The sequence below is a fragment of the Plecotus auritus genome (assembly GCF_963455305.1).
Source record: "Plecotus auritus genome assembly, chromosome: 7".
NCBI lineage: Eukaryota > Metazoa > Chordata > Mammalia > Chiroptera > Vespertilionidae > Plecotus > Plecotus auritus.
Genome location: NC_137774.1, coordinates 97,663,764 through 97,682,425, shown reverse-complemented (window position 1 = coordinate 97,682,425; position 18,662 = coordinate 97,663,764). Strand labels below are relative to the sequence as shown.

The 18,662-nt window shown below is 43.6% G+C and overlaps 1 protein-coding gene across 4 annotated transcripts in view; it reads left to right on the top strand.

The window, feature by feature from the left end:
• GRAMD2B (GRAM domain containing 2B) overlaps window positions 1–17,164 on the top strand; it is a 110,686-nt gene extending 93,522 nt beyond the window's left edge. For 3 of the 4 annotated variants that reach the window (XM_080677577.1, XM_080677578.1, XM_080677580.1), the window contains 8 exons: window positions 906–977; window positions 1,075–1,170; window positions 4,581–4,692; window positions 6,068–6,190; window positions 8,200–8,287; window positions 9,524–9,628; window positions 10,840–10,933; window positions 15,967–17,151. In XM_080677577.1, the coding sequence (XP_080533703.1) occupies window positions 906–977; window positions 1,075–1,170; window positions 4,581–4,692; window positions 6,068–6,190; window positions 8,200–8,287; window positions 9,524–9,628; window positions 10,840–10,933; window positions 15,967–16,008 (732 nt within the window). In that variant the 3' untranslated portion in view covers window positions 16,009–17,151. Of the gene's footprint in view, window positions 1–905; window positions 978–1,074; window positions 1,171–4,580; window positions 4,693–6,067; window positions 6,191–8,199; window positions 8,288–9,523; window positions 9,629–10,839; window positions 10,934–15,966 lie in introns of all 4 variants that reach the window. The other variant, XM_080677579.1, reaches the window with a different exon arrangement.
• Window positions 17,165–18,662: the final 1,498 nt, after the last annotated feature.

Sequence of the window (18,662 nt, the reverse complement as noted above, 5' to 3'; positions counted from 1 at the left end):
GTCCCAGAGTGTGAGAGGGCACTCTGCAAAGTTGCTATCGCTCAGCAGCTCCTGTGTTGAGCATCTGCCCCCTGGTGGTCAGTGCGCATCATACCTACTGGCCAGTTGGCCAGTCGCTTAGCCTTTTATATATGTAGATTGTACTGGAAATTGTATTAGTTTCTTTCATGGGTGAATGAGAGGGGTAATCACAAAATTTGGAAAGTGAGTCTGGAAAGATTCCATGGCTCAAATACATGGAAAAAGAGTGAGTTTTAATATTTTTCTCAACACACTGTTTAGGGTAAAATCATTTTTCCTTATGTCACTGGTCTCCAAATTACTTGTCTGGCTCTGATTTTACTTCTTTCCCATAACTCACTTATAAGCACCGTCTGCAGAAATCTCCATATTTGTACAAGGAAGGATCTGGAAGTGGCTTGAAAAAGAACGAGCCTATTAGAGCCCCTGGGAAATTTTCAGTGGAAAGCGAGATCAGCGCAGAAAAAGCAGACCCTCAGGAATTGCTAGATACCTAAACAAGCAAACAAAAAACAACAACAAAAAAGGAGGTGGAGAGGGTCTAGTAAATATCACTAGCCTTTTTTTAATGCCCAGGTCTTTTCCTCTGGTCCTGATTTGGGGCGCCTTTCTCAGGATATTGGAGCCTTCATTTTTCTCTGTTTGTCCATTACTTCAATTGAGTTTGAGGGTTTTGTTGCTATCGTTGGGGAGTATATTTCCTTTAGTGCAGGAGTGGAATAAGAACTGAATGTGTGGGTGAGCAGAATGAGTATATGGACCAGAGAATGGTCTATATCATTCAAAATGAAAAATATATATATATACAAAGAAATGTTTGAACTCTGAATACTCGTTTCTCATCAGGCAGTGTCTGTTATTAATTACTCTTGTTTTGTTTTCAGTACATATTTGTCTCCCTCCTCTCCAGAGATTCCACTTATAAACTACTCAAATCCGTGTGTGGACACTTAGATGTGAGTACATTGCCGATCCCCAGTGACTTGTCTGTCTGCCATGCCTCTTCCAGTTCCGTAGTTAACCCGGTGTTTCATTTTGTTTCAATCACTGCAGAATACAAGTGTTGGTAACAGTCCCAACCCGTCTTCTCTTGAAAACAGTTTCCGGGCAGACCGCTTCCGGGCAGACCGCCCTTCATCTCTGCCTCTGGTGAGTTGCCTACATGGTGTCTAAATGCAAAAGGAAGGGAATATGTGGTGCAACTACACGTCTCCTTCCGCCATGACCAGAGTGCAGGAGGAACTTAGGACCGTAATAGTTGAGGCAAGTTGAAGAAACAGGGCATTTGTGTCCTGAAGAAGAGGATGACCATCGGGGTCATAAACTTCTTTCAAGGAATTGAAGGGTTGTCCTGCAAAGGAAAAGAAACCCGGTAGTGGGCTGCCTTGGGATGACTGGTCACCAGAGATACTCATAAAGTCTTGCTGCGTTTGCTTGTCAGTGTTGTTTTGGAAACATTCACCAATCTATTCGGGGTGGGGCATGATTCATCCCACAAACAGTTGGATGTCTTCTGTGTTGAAGGTTCTGTGCTAGGACATGCTTTAAGGACATCAGGAAAAATCTAGACTAGTTCTTGCCTTTAAAGACTTGACAGCTTAATGGAGAAGATAAGTAATACCTAGAAATAACTAAAAAAAAGAAAGCTATAGCCCTAGCCGGTTTGGCTCAGTGGATAGAGCATAGGCCTGCAGACTGAAGGGTCCCGGGTTCGATTCTGGTCAAGGGTACATGCTTGGGTTGCGGGCTTGATCCCCAGTTGAGGGTATGCAGGAGGCAGCTGATCAATGATACCCTCTCATCACTGATGTTTCTCTCTCTCTCTTTCTCTCTGAAATAAATAAAAAATATATATGTATACACTGAGTGGCCAGATTATTATGATCTCTGAATGCATAATAATCTGGCTACTCAGTGTATATTCCTATATAATAAAAGGCTAATATGCAAATTGTCTCCTCAATCAGGAGTTCGACCAGCAGGCAGGCCGGCCAACCGCCCATGTCCCCTCACCCTGGCCAGGCTGGCCAGACCCCACCCATGCACGAATTCATGCACTGGGCCATTCATGCACTGGGCCACTGATTTTATATATATATATATATATATATATATATATATATATACACACACACATACACATATACATATATACACACACACACACACACACACACACACACACACACACTGAGTGGCCAGATTATTATGAGGTCAGAGATCATAATAATCTGGCCACTCAGTGTGTGTGTGTGTGTGTGTGTGTGTGTGTGTGTGTGTGTAAAGAAAGCTATAATGCCCAAATGAAAGGCAAAGATTCTTTGGTTCCTTTAGACTTTGTTGACTGTCAAGTAAATCTCCTGTGGGGAGTAAGTCCCCCATTTGTACACGATGTAGAACTGTGATGATGTAAGCTGGCTCAGGAGAGTCCTAGCCATATGATTCAATTGATTATTCCCAAATTGATTATTTGTTGAATGTTGAAATACCTTTGGTGAAGTGGTATGAGCCCATGGTTTTAAGATCTACAAATCTTTTTTTGAGAGCTATTCAAAAAGTAGTGGGATTGAAAATATATCCACACAAAAACTTGAACAAGAATGATCATAGCTATCTATATATATAAAAGCCTAAGCGACCATCTGACCTTTCGACCGTTCGCCTGGTAGCTATGACGTGCAGTGACCACCAGGGGGGGCAGATGCTCTGACCAGTAGAGGAGGGAGCCTGATTCCTCGTGGAATCGGCCGTGGGTTAGGTTGCTTCTGGGGCACTGTTGGCCCCAAATCTTCTTCACCCGCATCCCAGACCCAGAGAGGAGGGAGCCCGATTCCGGGTGCGTCATCCGAGAACCCTCTCACAATACAGGACCCCTGGGAGGAGCTGGTTTGGGCCCGATCCCCACAGGCCAGGCTGAGGGACCCCACCAGTGCACAAATCCGTCACCAGGCATCTAGTTATTCGTAATCGCAAAAAAGTGGAAACAAACCTAATGCCCACTGATGGGTGAATGGATAAACAAAATGTAATCTATCCACACAATGGAATATTCTTTTCCTAAAAAGGAATGATGAATTACTGTTACACACTACAACCTGGATGATCCTTGAAAACATGCCAGGTGAAAAAAAGCCAGACACAAAAGGCCACAATATTGTAGATGCCATTTTTACAAAATGTTCCACATAGGCAAATCCATATGGATGGAAACTAGATCAGCGCTTGCCAAGGAACGTGGGAGAGGGGAAAACTGGGAGTGACTGGGAATGGGTAAAGGTTTCTTTTTGGCAGGGTGATAGAAACATTCTGAAATACGATAGTGGTGATGGTTGTACAACATTGTAAATTTTCTACAAACGACCAAATAGTACACTTAAAATGGTGAATTTTATCTCAAATTTTTTTAAAAAAACTTCTATAAAACCTTTTCTAAAACCTTTGAAAAATAGTGCAAAATAGAATTAAACGCATATGACTTAGAATCCAACAAGCCTGGTTTCAAATCTGGTTCCACCCCGCTGAGCTATGCCATCAGACAGGCTCTGTAACTGCCCTCCTCAGTTTCCTCATCTAGCACAATGCCAACCCCACAAAGTGGCTGTGAAGGTAAGTGCAATCCCATGTGGAAGGAGCTTTGCCTACTGCCTCGTACATGACAGGCATTCAATACATAGTCATTACGTCGAAGAGACTTGAATTTTTTCCATTTTCGTTCCCTATAAAAATCTTGCATGACATTGAAATGACCCAGATAGCTAGTTGAAGGTGGAAGGTTGGTAACTTGCTTACAAGACGAGTCTCTTCATTTGACAGCTAACTAGACTGTGGAGTGGTCAGCCCACTGTGCCTTCCCAGGGTGTTTCAGTGACAGCCTGGTCTCTCTGGTTCTGAAGCACGTGGGGGGAATGGCTGGGATACAAAGGGACACATTCCACGTTTTCCCTCCTTCTCACTCCCTTATCATCCTTCTGTAATTTACATGTAATATTGCTGACCCTGTTTTGATTTAGTGAAGGGAAGAAAAAAAAGCTAAAGTTTTCCTTTCAGGGTCTAATTTCTTAAAGCCATTTGCCCTTGTCTGTTTCCAATATGTTTTTTTTAAACTATAATCAAAGAATGCCTTTCTCTGTGTCTGCATATTCAAACATGCATTTAGATCTTTCTGTCTACATTTTTCTTTTATATATGGCTACTTCCGTCACTTTCTCATCATAAAGTGCTAAGTGCGGCTTCTGCAGCTTTTCAATCATCAGCATTCCAGTGTTTTTCTAGACATTTGTTGCTTTTCAATCATCAGCATTTCGGTGTTTTCTAGACATTTGTTGCTAGACAGAGCAAGCTGGCCTCTGTTGTTGATAGAATTCTAACAGCCCGGAAGAATCTCAGTTTCAGGAAGCAGATGCCCGGTGATCCGTTGGGAAAATCCCAGTAGTTTGGGGAAATCCTTCCTTCCTTTCCATATTTTATAGGTCAGGCCTAAGGAAAAAGGCTGGGGCCTACAAAGGCCTGCCTTCTTCACAGGGGAAATGTCCTCTCTCTGTTTCATCACTTCCCTGCAGGATTTCAACGACGAGTTCTCAGATCTGGATGGAGTGGTTCAACAAAGGAGGCAAGACCTGGGAGGCTACAGCAGCTCCGGCTCGCAGACACCCGAGTCCGAGAATTCCAGAGGTCTGGAAAGTTCTGTATCTTGACTAACTTTTCATTCTCCACAAAACATCTTCACCCCACCCCTTAAAAACACAAAACAAACCAACAACAACAACAAAACACCCGTTTGTCTTCCTAGTTAACAACTGGAAAGGGAATCTGGGGGAAGTTCCAGCACACAGATTTGCCTATGTGGTAAAATTCCATTTCCATTTATGCATATTTAATAAATGCCTCATAAATCAACATAATACTACATTGATTGAAAAAGAGAAACATACTGTTTCCCTCCCTTTTTTAAGAATATTATGAATTGTTACAGCTGAATCATCCCCATGAGTCCCTAGGGTAAAGACAGACCGTCCTTATTTTATTATTTAACTAGGGGCCCACTGCACGAATTCGTGCACCTTGAAAGGAACTGTGGGCCACGAGGCTGCGGTAGGTACAGGGTTGGGTCTCGGCTCATCCTCTGCGCCCCCGCCCGGCCCCTCCCGCCGCTGCCCCCGTCCCCGGTCCCGTCTGCCAGCAGCCCCACTCCCACCGCCGCCACTGCCACGCACTGACAGCACCGGCCCCGCTCGTACCCATTGAAGGTGCAGAGTGATTGGGGCCGGCGCCAGCAGCGGGTGCAAGCAGTAGCTGTTGCCCTGATCACCCCTCAGGAGCCCTGGGAGGTGGAGAAACCCTCGGGCAATCAGAGCCGGCAGCTGCCGCTTACACCCGCTGATGGTGCTGAGCAATCAGGACCGGCGCCAGGCAGCAGGTGCGAACGGCGGCTCCAGCACTGGCTGCAAGTGCAAGCGGGGCTGGCGCTGGGGGTGGGTGCGAGTGGTGGCTGCCGGCCCCGATCTCCCCTCAGGAGCAGGGGGAGGTGGAGAAGCCCTCAGGGGCAATCAGGGGTGGCAGCTGCCATTCACACCCGCTGATGGCACTGAGCCATCGGGACCAGTGCTGTGCGCTGGCAGCAGGTATGAGTGCCAGGCGGAACTGCAGTGTGTGGGAAGAATTTTTAGTAACCACCAGAGGCTCACCCCAATGACAGTGACCGGTGCCCCGCCATGGTCTGGCGCCACCGCTCACCTGCTCCGCCATCCCGTCGCGGCTGATGCCCGCCATGTTCCATGCATGCCCCCTGGTGGTCAGCACACGTCATAGCGACTGGTTGTTCGGTTGTCCCATTTGTTCTGCCGTTTGGTCTATTTTCATATTATCCTTTTATTATATAGGATTGCTCCATCATTGGATTGCAATCCCCAGCCACTCAACGAACTTAGGAGATCCATTTATGTACTTGGTCATTGTGCATGTTGAGAGCTTGGTTTGCTTTTGTGGTTGATACTACATTTTCAGTGTTTTGAGGAAAGAACTTATCCAGCCCCATTTGGCCTGACAGATTTCCACGTGACGGAATCCCAGACAGTCCTCAGTGTCTCCAAGGGAGAAGCAAAGCCAATGAGGGCAGATGCCCAGGTGAACAGAGCACCTGAAGGCAAAGCCAAGAGTCTCCCTGTACACGGTGAGGAGCAGATTGGGGGCGGGGGCAGGGGGTGGAGGATCTGCTTGTAACTATTAAAGGGCCCTCACATTTCATTTCATGGCTGCCTTTCATATCCACCCCCCTTTCTTGTTGTAGGTCTTTGCATATTTATTTATTCACTCAACAAACATTGCTCAGTCCTCTGCTTTACTGTGGGGGATATAAAGGTGAACAGCCTTCATGGAGGCCCCTCTGTTACTCAGAATACTTTGAGATTGTGATTCAAAAAAATGCTGTTAAAACTCAAATTAATGAATTATTTTTATGTACTAATCTATATATATAAAAGGCTAAGTGACCGGCTGTACGGCTGTCCGACCGTCCGACCAGTACATATGGCACACACTGGCAATTTAAAAATAAACATTGACTCACACATGCGCGATACATATAAATCTCTCACTGGCGCCAATCGCACATGTGTGTTTCAATCTGTTATTGTTGATCGTGAATTTGGTTGTTTTTTAACATAGTTGTGGTAGAATAACTGTTACGTGTCAATTTTGCCTATCACTAAATTTCTCCGATGAAAAATCATCTGATGGAAAATTTACTCGATGTTGTAGCAAAGGCAAAGTTTGTCCAAATGATATAAATTTTCCAGAATAACCAGCATATATTTTAAAAATTAATGATAAACAAAGATTCTTGGAGATGGCAAACCTGATAGCAGTTTTCATTTAGGAATGGATATTATTGAAATCCCCTGTGAAATGATTTGTAATGAATCTATTATTGAAGCTACCTTTGGAAATAGTATATCTATAGATAACATTAAATATATATCTAAACGTGCAATCCTTTGTCCTAAAAATGAGCACATTCATAAGTTAAATGAAGAAATTTTGGATATACTTGATGGAGATTTTCACACCTATTTGAGTGATAATTCCATCGATTCAACGGATGATGCTGAAAAGGAAAATTTTCCCATCGAATTTCTTAATAGTATTACTCCTTTGGGAATGCTGTGTCATAAATTAAAATTGAAAGTAGGTGCAATCATCATGCTACTGAGAAATCTTAATAGTAAATGGGGTCTTTGTAATGGTACTAGATTTATTATCAAAGGATTGCGACCTAACATAATCGAAGCTGAAGTATTAACAGGATCTGCAGAAGGAGAGGTTGTTCTGATTCCAAGAATTGATTTGTCCCCATCTGACACTGGCCTACCATTTAAATTAATTCAAAGACAGTTTCCCATGATGCCAGCATTTGCCATGACTATTAATAAATCACAAAGACAAACTCTAGACAGAGTAGGAATATTCCTACCTGAACCTGTTTTCAGACATGATCAGTTATATGTTGCTTTCTTTCGAATTCGAAGAGCGTGACGTTAAAGTTGTAAATACTTTATCACAAGGGAAATTAGTCCAGCACTCTGAAAGTGTTTTTACTCTTAATGTGTTATTCAGGGAGATATTAGAATAAGTTTAATCAATTTATCAGTCATTGTTTTTATCAATGTTGTTTTTATATCATGTTTTTGTTGTTTTCATATCATGTCTTTTTTGTTATATCATGTTATTATTTATTAGTTAATTTATATATTATTTTCATATACATTTTGCTAATATTCTCTCATCTCTGACACTTCTATTATAGAGAAAGGGCGAATAGCAATATTAAAATATTTCTTCTAATTAATTTCCTTTCAATGTGCATGAATCCATGCACCAGGCCACAAGTTATTCTAATAACCAGTTACCAGTTGTACTGGTATGAGGAAAAGGAGGATATCTAGATGGTTTACCATTCCCTCCAACAATGCTTAACACAGAGGAGGTCCTCAGTAATTTGGACTGAAGGGAAAATTTGGAAGGAATTGTAGCTACTGGTTAAAATGACACCAGGAAGCTTCTGTTAGTATTTGCCTTGATTTCTATACTTGGGAATAATTATCTGTTTCAAGTACCTCTTCCCCATAGCAATATTGCTGGAAGGTGTTTTAAAACAGTCACTTTTTGTTTTCTTCCCAACAGGTCAGTCAGAATCCATTGGAATCTTACACAAAGTGAAGTCTCAGAATCGTCCGACTCTCCACCATATTCTTCTATTCTATGCAGTTGTGTAAGTACATGAATTTACTGGAAGTGGCTTCAGGAAATGATTCAGTTCTCGCGCAGATGGCATAGCTTAGTGGTTGAGTGTTGACCTGTGAACCAGAAGGTCAGGGTTTGATTCCTGGTCAGGGCACATGCCCGGGTAGCGGGCTCCATCCCCAGTGTGGGGCATACAGGAGGCAGCCGATCAATGATTCTCTCTCATCATTGGTGTTTCTATCTCTCTCTCTCTTGCTCTCTGAAATCAATAAAAATATGTATTGAGTTCTTGAAAGAAATCATTTTTTCATGTTGCCAAGACCCACTGTAAATCTCAGTTGTCTCTAATGTGACCCAAATCTTTTCTTCCACAGTTTTCGTCTCCTATTGCAACATTTTTTCCCTTAAGCTTCGGTCACGTTTTCATGTTCATCCCTTTCTCATTTAAAGTGAAAAGAGGGAGGAATGGAAAGCAAACTGATTGTGCCAAATCCAGCGGAGGACTGAGGGCTGAGTGGATACTATTGGCTGGGAAACTACAATGAAGCATCTTTGTCCTGATTGTTTATTTTCCATCCAACCCACGTTCTCTGGCTAGAGGCCAAAACAACTTGAAAATGTCATCCCCTTGATTGAAAACATGGGCATTGACGTTTTAACTTCCCCCTCACTTCCAGTCTGTAATCAGTGGTTCTTCTGAAAATAGCCAGACCCGGTTCTGGGCTCTTCCTCACACCAAGGAGAGGAATTTGGGCTAAAGAATTTTAAATCCCTTGATAGCTCTAAAGCTTTGTGACAAGCTTCTACCTTTGAAGAAAGATCTTTTTTAAAATCTCTTTGGCTGAGTTGTTTTAGAAAATACTTTGCCTTGAAGAATGTACAGCTGGCTCTGAGTTATTGTTTTATTTTTGTTTTGTCTTGTTAATCCTCACCTGAAATATTTTTCCCATTGATTTTTAGAGGGAGAGAAGGAGAGTGGAAAGGAAGGAAGGAGGGAAGGGAGGAAGGGCGGGAGGGGGAGAGGGAGAGAAACATTCATGTAAGAGAGAGAGATCGATTGGTTGCCTCCCGAATGAGCGGGGGATTAAACCTGCAATCCAGGTGTGTGCCCTCGACAGGAAATCAAACCCAAGGCCCTTCTGTGTGTAGGCCGATGCTCTGACCACTTACCCACACCGACCAGGGCTGTTTCTTGAGTTTATTATTTTGTGACCATCAGGGCCTGGCCATTGACCTCTGAGATCTCTCTTGTATTCCTTTCCAGTGTCTGTGCGCTAATCCTCTCGACCTTCTACATGAGATACAGAATTAACACCCTGGAGGAGCAGCTGGGGTCGCTGACCTCCATTATGGACACCCATCATGCTGAGTAAGTCCCTCCTACGCTAGCATCTGCTTGCTATTCAGATTAGTTAGATGTTTGACCTGAGCTTAGCAACCTTCTCAGCAAATATTAATTAAGCATACATTTTGTATGAGATATTTCAAGTGTATACATGGGAAATACAGAGGTGGGAAGGCCCCAGAAATGAATGACCTGACTGTGCATGTTCTTGAGTTGCTATAGTGTTGCCAGTGATGAGGCAAGAAACAAGCCTAATTGTACATTATCTTGTTCTTTTATCCTGAGACTTAGTTGTGACCTTGGCCCATTTATTAAAATATGGACGTTTAGCTGGAAGGGGAGTCAAGACATTTGTAGGAGAGAAGCAGTTCAAGTAACTCAGCACATTTGATCACCGATAACTCTGTGTTGGCCCATTTACTTTCAAAACTCTTCCTCATTGTAAAGATCCGTGTGACTAGTAATTGTTTGATGGTGCCTGGGAAATTTTTCCATCACAATCATTTTACATGCCTGACCTAATGAAACCTATTCAGACACAGAGCCCTTTCCTTTAAACCCATTCCCATGAGGATTTTGACATACTGCCTAAAAAGTAAAATAAAGTGTTACTCCACATTAGGAAACATGCTTTTAGCAGATGTTCTAAAAGTAGGGATATTCCTTTACACAGAGTACACGCCATGTGCTGTTGACTCTATTAGAATGGATATACACATGCACAGATACAGTTTTCTCTCACTGTACCTTATTACTGCTATTCCCTTTTTACAGATGAGGTAACTGAGACCCAGAGAAATAATTAGCTTCATGTCTTACAGTTTGAAATAGAATCGGGATTCAAATGCAGTCTGTGTGACTACAAAGACCATACACTGCCCAGTCCACCAGTGGCTACATCTACAACTGAGAAGAGCAACAGTTCTTGCAAATTGATGCTGTAGTGGGGATAGAGAGGTTACTGGAGGCTAATAAAAGGGGTTTAAGAAATAAATGTCTAATTTTTGTTTGGAAGCCGAGGCACAATGCAACCACTTAAACAAAAATAGCTTCAGAGATTTCCAGCTGAGCTGTTAAGAATTAGCCCCCAAACATCCAGTCTGGAGTGGATTACTGTGGGGCCTTTCTGGTGTTAACAAGTTAAATGCTCATTCTCTTCTGTTATAACCTGGTTTTCTGTTCAAATACATGTCAGAGGTGTTTCTTCCACGGTAATGTTCTCTCTGTTCCTGCAGACAGGCAGCGCCGTCCAGCCTGGGGTCACAGGTGCAGTTAAACGCAGAGGTCCTCTGCCGAGAGCTCACCGCGAACATCATGAAACTAGAAAAGGTGATTTCTTTCCTGTGCTGGGGCAGTCGTGGTGGTGCCTGCCGCTTGCCATAGATCAGTGGTCACACATTAAAACCCTTCTGGTGTGTGCAGCAAGCCACCTAAATGGCCAAACCCAGCCCGGGGATTACATGGTAAATGTGAAAGACCATTTTTTACTTCCACAAAGAAATAGGTTCCGATCTCATTTTCCTTGTTGGTCTGTCTTCTGGCGTTCCTCCTTGGTTAGGAATAGTTCTCTGTGCCACAGAGCCCAGTGGCAAGTGACCTCTGACACAGGGCTCGGGGAGGGACCCAGTAGGGAGTGTCCCAACCGAGAGCACAGCCCCACCTCCACCCAGGCCCACGGTGGCCATACACAGTCATTGCATTCATTCCCTGTCGTAACCCTGGGAGATGGGTGTCACTGTTCCTGTGTGACCGAGAAGAATCCACGTTCCTATGAACTTGCGCAAGGAGACGAGGCCAGGAAGTCAGCAGACCTGGGATTGGAAGCAGGTCTGTGTGACGTCAGAGTTGTGCTTGGCAGCCCCCTGCTCTACTGCCTCTCAGAATCCAACCTTAGTCCTTGCTGCTAAGCCCACTGATGTACCTGTACCACTGAAGGTACCTTCCTATAGGGCAGCTGTAGGGCAGGCCTGCCCTCATGCCCGTGGCATTCTTAGAACTCAGTAGGAGAGTGAACAGGAGAAAAAGTGAGGCATGCCAGAAATACCCTAGTTAAGCCTGATTAACATTTCTTACTCCTGTCAACGTGTTTATCCCTTCCCCTCTAAAAATTTGTTTTCACCCTAACCCTTAAGGAAAGGGTTCGAGGAGTTAAGTGTTCAGTTCAAGCCCACAAATGCCCAGTAGCTCTCCATTTATCGTGCAGTTACACTTACTTGGGGAGAAACATGAACTACAAATGAGTCAAACTGTTTGTTTTGCTTTACCAAACATTATCCAACATTGAACCACTTTAGTATTGAGAGCAAAGGTGTTCCCAAACTCCTGTCCTTACACCAAGGCATGCCGGATCCTTCCTATCGCTTCATTGTATCTACGGGCTGACCTGAAACCTTTTTCTTTTTTTTTTTTTTTTTTTTAAATATATTTTATTGCTATTTCACAGAGAGGAAGGGAGAGGGATAGAGAGCTAGAAATATCGATGAGAGAGAAACATCAACCAGCTGCCTCCTGCACACCTCCCACTGGGGATGTGCCCGCAACCAAGGTACATGCCCTTGACCGGAATCGAACCCGGGACCTTTCAGTCCGCAGGCCGACGCTCTACCCACTGAGCCAAACCGGTGAAACCTTTTTCTCTTTTAAATCAAAATCAGCCTAGCCCTGACCAGTTTGGCTCAGTGGATAAGGCCTCGGCCTTCGGACTAAAGGGTCCCAGGTTCGATTCCGGTCAAGGGCATGTACCTTGGTTGCAGGCACATCCCCAGTGGGAGGTGTGCAGGAGGCAGCTGATGGATGTTTCTCTCTCAACAATGTTTCCCTCTCCCTTTCTCTCTGTAAAAAAAATCAATAAAATATATTAAACAAATAAAAATAAAAATAAATCAAAATCAGCCTAGAGAAGGTATGGGGTAGCAACCAGAATTACTTTCCTTTCTACAACGGTAGTTGTTGAGACCTGAGATAATTTTTGGTTTTCTTTGTAATGAAATGTTTACCAGTGCTTGGGCTTCTCTGCTGACCAAGTGAGTGGGCTGGTTTTGATTTTCTGTTTTGCTCCCTCTGGCATATGCCGGTATTCTTTGGACCAGAAGCACACAGAATCCTGCCTCCTTCGCCTGTGTTTCTTCCCATTCTCCTGCCGGCCTGGCGAGGCCACCACATTCTATAAAGAGGGACAGAAAAACAGGAGCTCGGACAGAGCCCCGCCACTCAGCTAAGAGGCCACGCTAGGTTCCTGGAGAAACCTTTGTCCTGCAGCAGAAACAGACAAAAGTGGATTTAGAGCCAAAATGCATATGTTGATGTTCTAAAAAGTTGCCCTGACTGGTTTGGCTCAGTGGATAGAGTGTCGGCCTTCGGAGTGAAGGGTCCCAGGTTCGATTCCGGTCAAGGGCACATCCCCAGTAGGGGGTGTTCAGGAGGCGGCTGATCAATGTTTCTCTCTCATCGATGTTTCTAACTCTCCATCTCTCTCCCTTCCTCTCTGTAAAAAACCAATAAAATATATATTTTTTAAAAAGTTATAAAGTGCACACATGACTCTAAGGAATGGAAGCAGAAGTGACCAGGCCACACCCATGTTCCTTGGGGTTGGTCTGCCCCCTCCAGCCAGAGGCAGTCGGGCGATGGTGCAGCACAGCCTGCTGGTGAAACCACAGCTGCGTGCGGTGGGAACCAAGCCCAACTCCACTCATTCACTCAGGACCTGAAGGACTGCTCTTGTCCAAGCCCCCTGATCTGCTCCGCTTGTAACTTCCCGATTTCCATTCATGGCCTCGAGGCCCTTTCCAGCATCCTTGTTGGAAACCTACGAACAGTTTTTAACCCCCTCCTCTTTTCCACTTGCCTAATGGGTTGAGAAATCCTCTGCAGTCTATCTCCAAATGCTTCCCAGGGGCAGCATCTGTGTCCATTCTGGCCCCTGACACCCAGTCCAGCAGTGGGAATTCAGATCTCATCATGGCTTTTGTTTGCATTTTCCTGATTACTACCACAGCTGAACATCTTTTTATATATTTACTAGTGGCCCAGTGCACAGATTCATGCACATTGAAAGGAAATTAATTAGAAGAAAGATTCATGCGGTAATTACATTACTGCAAAAATTACATGTCAAAATAGTGTATATATAATATAGTATTATAAAATTAAAATACAAATTATTTTACTAGTAAATCAGACTCAGGGCCAACAGTGCCCCAGCAACAACATAACCCACGGCCTAAGGTGGAATTGCGTGGCCCTGCGAGAAATGGGGCTCCCTCCTCTCTGGTTCTGGGGTGCGTCACCGAGAACCGCCACTGCCAAGTCACCGCAGCTCGCCAGCTCCTGCATTGAGCACCTGCCCCTGGTGGTCAGTGCGCACCGTAAGGACTGACCGGTTGGATGGTCGGACATTTGGATGGTCACTTAGCCTTTTATATATATAGATAGATTGGCCATTTGGATTTTGTTCTGTAAATTACCCCCCTTGTTTTACTTTTGGGTTTTTTGTCTTTGTAGGTATGTTTTATATATTTTGGACATCAATTCTTGGTTTCATTTCTTTTTCTTTAATTTTTATTGTTGAAAGTATTACAGATGTCCCCCTTTTTTCCACATTCCCACCCCCTCCCCAGGCCCACACTATGTTTGTCCATGGGCTGTGCTCCTATGCATATACATTTATTGGTTAATCTCTCCCTCCTCTCCCCTCCCCTCCCTCCCTTCTCCTCCCCTCCCATCCCTTCTGAAATACGGTAGTCTCTTGCTTGTTTCAGTGTCTCTGGATCTGTTTTGTTCATCAGTTTATTTTGTTCTTAAGATTCCAGAGGATTATGCTAATTGAAATAAGCCTGTCAGAGAAAGACAAGTATCACATGACCGCACTCATATGTGGAATCTAATCATTTCTTTTTCTGTCTTCCCACCCCTGCTTTTATCTTTGGTCCTGTGGGATAGATAGGGAAGACATGAAGTAGGAATGTGGAGGATGAAGGCAATGCCTTTTGTGGGTGAAAAAGGAAATACTGATTTCCTTAGTACTGGAAACGGCATTCAAGGTGGAACAGTACAGGAGGAAAAGCATAAATTCTGGAGGCAGACCTCTGTTCTTATCCCTACTCTTCCCTTTACTGTCTGTGCAACTGGTCTTGTTCCAGAGCCTCTGGCCTCGGTTTCATGTGTAAACCTGCCTGTGTGTGGTGATGGTGCGTGGTGAAGGGGAGCATGCATGGAGTTCCTGGCACAGATGTGTTAAACTCCTCCCTCTTCACATACCCTGTGTGTGCCTGTAGGACATCACAGACTCTTTTTCCAAAGAATACAGTCTCTTCTGTTTCTCAGTGTTCCTTACCACCATCAGAGTCTGGCTGGTGAGAATTTCTTGCTCTGAATTCTTTTAAGTTCATTTACTCAACAAACATTTACTAAGCACATTTTTAATGCCCAACCCTGTACTGTAGTCTTGAGACCCAATGATATGGCATGGTCCCTGTCCCTGTGAAAGTCACAATCTTCTGGGAAATGTATGATATCTAATAAGAAAGTTAAATGTTATTGTTTTAATACTTTTTTATTTCAGAGAGGAAGGGAGAGGGAGAGGGAGATAGAAATATCAACGATGAGAGAGAATCATTGATCGGCTGCCTCCTACATGCCCCACACTGGGGATCGAGCCCACAACCCAGGCAGGTGCCCTGACCGGGAGTCAAACCCTGACCTTCTGGTTCATAGGTTGACGCTCAACCACTGAGCCACGCTGCTGGGTGGAACTTTAAACGTTAGTATGTGGTGTTTGTCTCAGACTATCCACTGGGCTCTGTAAGGGCCAGCTCCCTGCTGTGTCCGAATGCTTTGGGTCACACCTGGTGTCTCCAGTGCTGTGTAGTTCTTCCACCTGTTTGCTCTGGGTCTCTTCGGACATTTTATCTTTGTGCCGCTTTCTTTCCCAGCCCTCTCTTGTTTCATTTTTTTTTTTTAATATATTTTATTGATTTTTTACAGAGAGGAAGGAAGAGTGATAGATAGTCAGAAACATCGATGAGAGAGAAACATCGATCAGCTGCCTCTTGCACACCTCCTACTGGGGATGTGCCCGCAACCAAGTTACATGCCCTTGACCGGAATCGAACCTGGGACCTTTCAGTCCGCAGGCTGACGCTCTTCCACTGAGCCAAACCGGTTTTGGCTCTTGTTTCATTTTTAAAGTGGATTGACTAACAGTTCTATTCTATTAAAAAGCATTTGTTTGGCTGATCCAAAGTTAACCGCTGGGTAGTTTTTTTTTTAATAATCTCAAGCACTACATAGGCCATAGCAAATATGCCCTTCATAGACTCCATTCTATTTAATAACAGGAGCTTCTCTGTTATTATTTCAAGATACAGAACAACTTACAGAAATTGCTTGAGAATGGCGACTGACAGACCAGACTGCTTGGGCCAACGTGATACCTCGCGCTTCCCTTTGAAGAAGGTGCTCCGGGAGGCGCCCGGCGAGCGCTCCCTGCTGGCCGGAGGAGCGAGCGGAGAGGCACCCAGCCACGTTCGCGCTTGGAGGTCTCCAGCTCAGGAAAAGGGGGAGGGGGAATAATCCTGGTTCCTGTGCAATAAAAGTTGACCTTGACTCTCTGAGGAAGTGTTCCGTGTTGCTGCCTGAAGGAACCAGCCCCATCTCGGGAGGACCTGGTGGATACTCTTAAACGACTGTGGTTCGGTGGCCATCGTGACTGTGTCAGCAAACACTCCACAACGTGCCTTGTCAGTCCCTCCCACCCTGCTCTGCACCGCAGCCTTCAAGCTAAGGGATAGATCATGTGCCAACAGCCCTGAGGTGGCCCTCTGAAGATTTAGCCATAACTCTCCGGAAGGCAATAAGGAGCTCTAATGGACAGGCTTGCTTCAAAGAAATGACCCCAGCATTTTGTCTTATTTTTTCCTTCTACTGTTATGTTCTGGTTTAAAGCATCTGTGTATCTTAACTTCTCAATTGAATACTGGCAAAAATATTGGGCAAAGCAAATAAACCATCCCGTTTACATTTTGTTTTGTCCCTCTAATATGTAATTGAACTGATTCTCACCCGCCCCAAGTCAAGAATCTGTGAGACCTGGGACTGAAGTACTAAATAAACTTACTCTTTAAACCAAAAAATATAATGTGATTTGATACACGATGAAAAACATGGAAATTTTAAGATTATAGGTGGACTATGTTACTTTTGAAAAAAGGATGTCTGTATTGAATGTTGAAACGCATTTCAGCATAACGACAGCATGCTTTTGTGCTTTTGCTGACTAAAGTAAAGAAATAACCGGTGGTTTGATAACTTCTATTTACCATAGGGTTGCCTGGTTTTTATTAATAATTATTTAGGTACCGTAAGATCTGTAATATGAAAGGTATTCCGTTTCTGTCTGCAATGCATTTTATAATCATTTCTATGAAATGTATTTTATTTAATCAGATAAGCTAATAAGTGAATTGGTTACATCATTTGTGTCTGTTAGCCTACTGGACAAGAATTGTGCCTGGTGCACCCTGGCTTTTAATAAATATTCATTGGTGAAAACATCTTGCTAGCACTGTGCTTTGTCAATTTCTTAATTCTTTTAACAAAGACATATTTTTAACTGCTTCTTACTTCCTCCCTACTACTTCCAACTCACCCATACTTCTTTTCTCCTGAGTATTCATTTCAGAACTCAAAATTATTTAGATTTGGGTTGTAATAATATGAGGAAAAGAAAAAGAACTTTGAAATCAGGAAACCAATGCTGGATTCCTGGGTCCACATTTTGTGAGTTGTGTGGCCTTAAGCAAGATATTTGGCCATTCCCATCCACCCCCCACCCCGCCCCTGCTATTTTATTGAAAGGACCAACAAAAAGTCACTGTGAGGAGTAAATGTAATAATGTCTCTAAAGTATATTGCTGTGCCATGCAAGTAGTATAATCTCATAACAAGTTACCATATTCATTATTTGTTTAATGTTTTCCTGTCCAGCATTCCAGTTTTATAAAAGTTCTATGTCAATGCTTTTTTAATTTCTTTTATCCTCACCAGAGGATATTTTTCTATTGATTTTTTTTTTTTTTAGAGAGTGGAAGGGAGAGGGGAAGGAGAAAGAGAGAAACATCAATGTAAGAGAGAAACATTGATTAGCTGCCTCCTGCATACTCCCCCACTGGGGATCGAGTCCGAAATCCGGGCATGCGCCCTGACCAGGAATTGAATCATGATCTCTTGGTTCATAGGTCGATGCTCAACCACTGAGCACACTCTCCAGGAGGGAGCCACTTTTTCGTGTTCTCCTCCCTTCCCCAACAATCATATAGTTGAGTCTTCCAAAGAGAAAGAAAGCGCTTCATTTCTGGACTTAGTTTATGTACTTATTTTTTTCCCCTTTGGGTATGTTGCTGTTTATTTTATTTTCTCTTTTAATGGATGTATTGGGGTGACATTGGTTCATAAAATTATATAGGTTTCAGGTATACAGTAATATACATCATATGTATATTGCATTGTGTGCTTACTGCTTGTTTTATTTTTTATAACTAGCTCCTAAGTCAAAATCTGGTGCAAGTGGCCCTGGCCAGGTGGCTCAGTTGGTTGGAGCAGCATGCCATACACCAAAAGGTTGTAGGTTCCATTCCCAGTCAGGGCACATACTAAGGTTGTGGGTTTGATACCTGGTCAGGGCGTGAATGGGATGCAACCAATCAATGTTTCTCACATTGATGTTTCTCTTTCTCTCCTCGCCCCTTCTTCTCTCTCTCTAAAAGCAATAAAAACATATCCTTGGGTGAGGATTAAAAAAGAAAAAATCTGGTGAGTGGATCTAAATGTGACACCCAGGTCGTATGTCTGCATATTAACTATAACAAGCATGGGAAAGCAAGCATCTGGGATTTTCAGCCTCTACCACCTAGCTACCAAGGTAGAGAATCTTAACATAGGAAGGGTTTCAAATGCTGAGGGGCTAAAATAATAGCAAATATCCACCATATACCTTGCCCTTTAAAGCTTGAATATTCATCTTTACAGAATCAGAAAAGAATAAGCCTTAAAAGCAGAT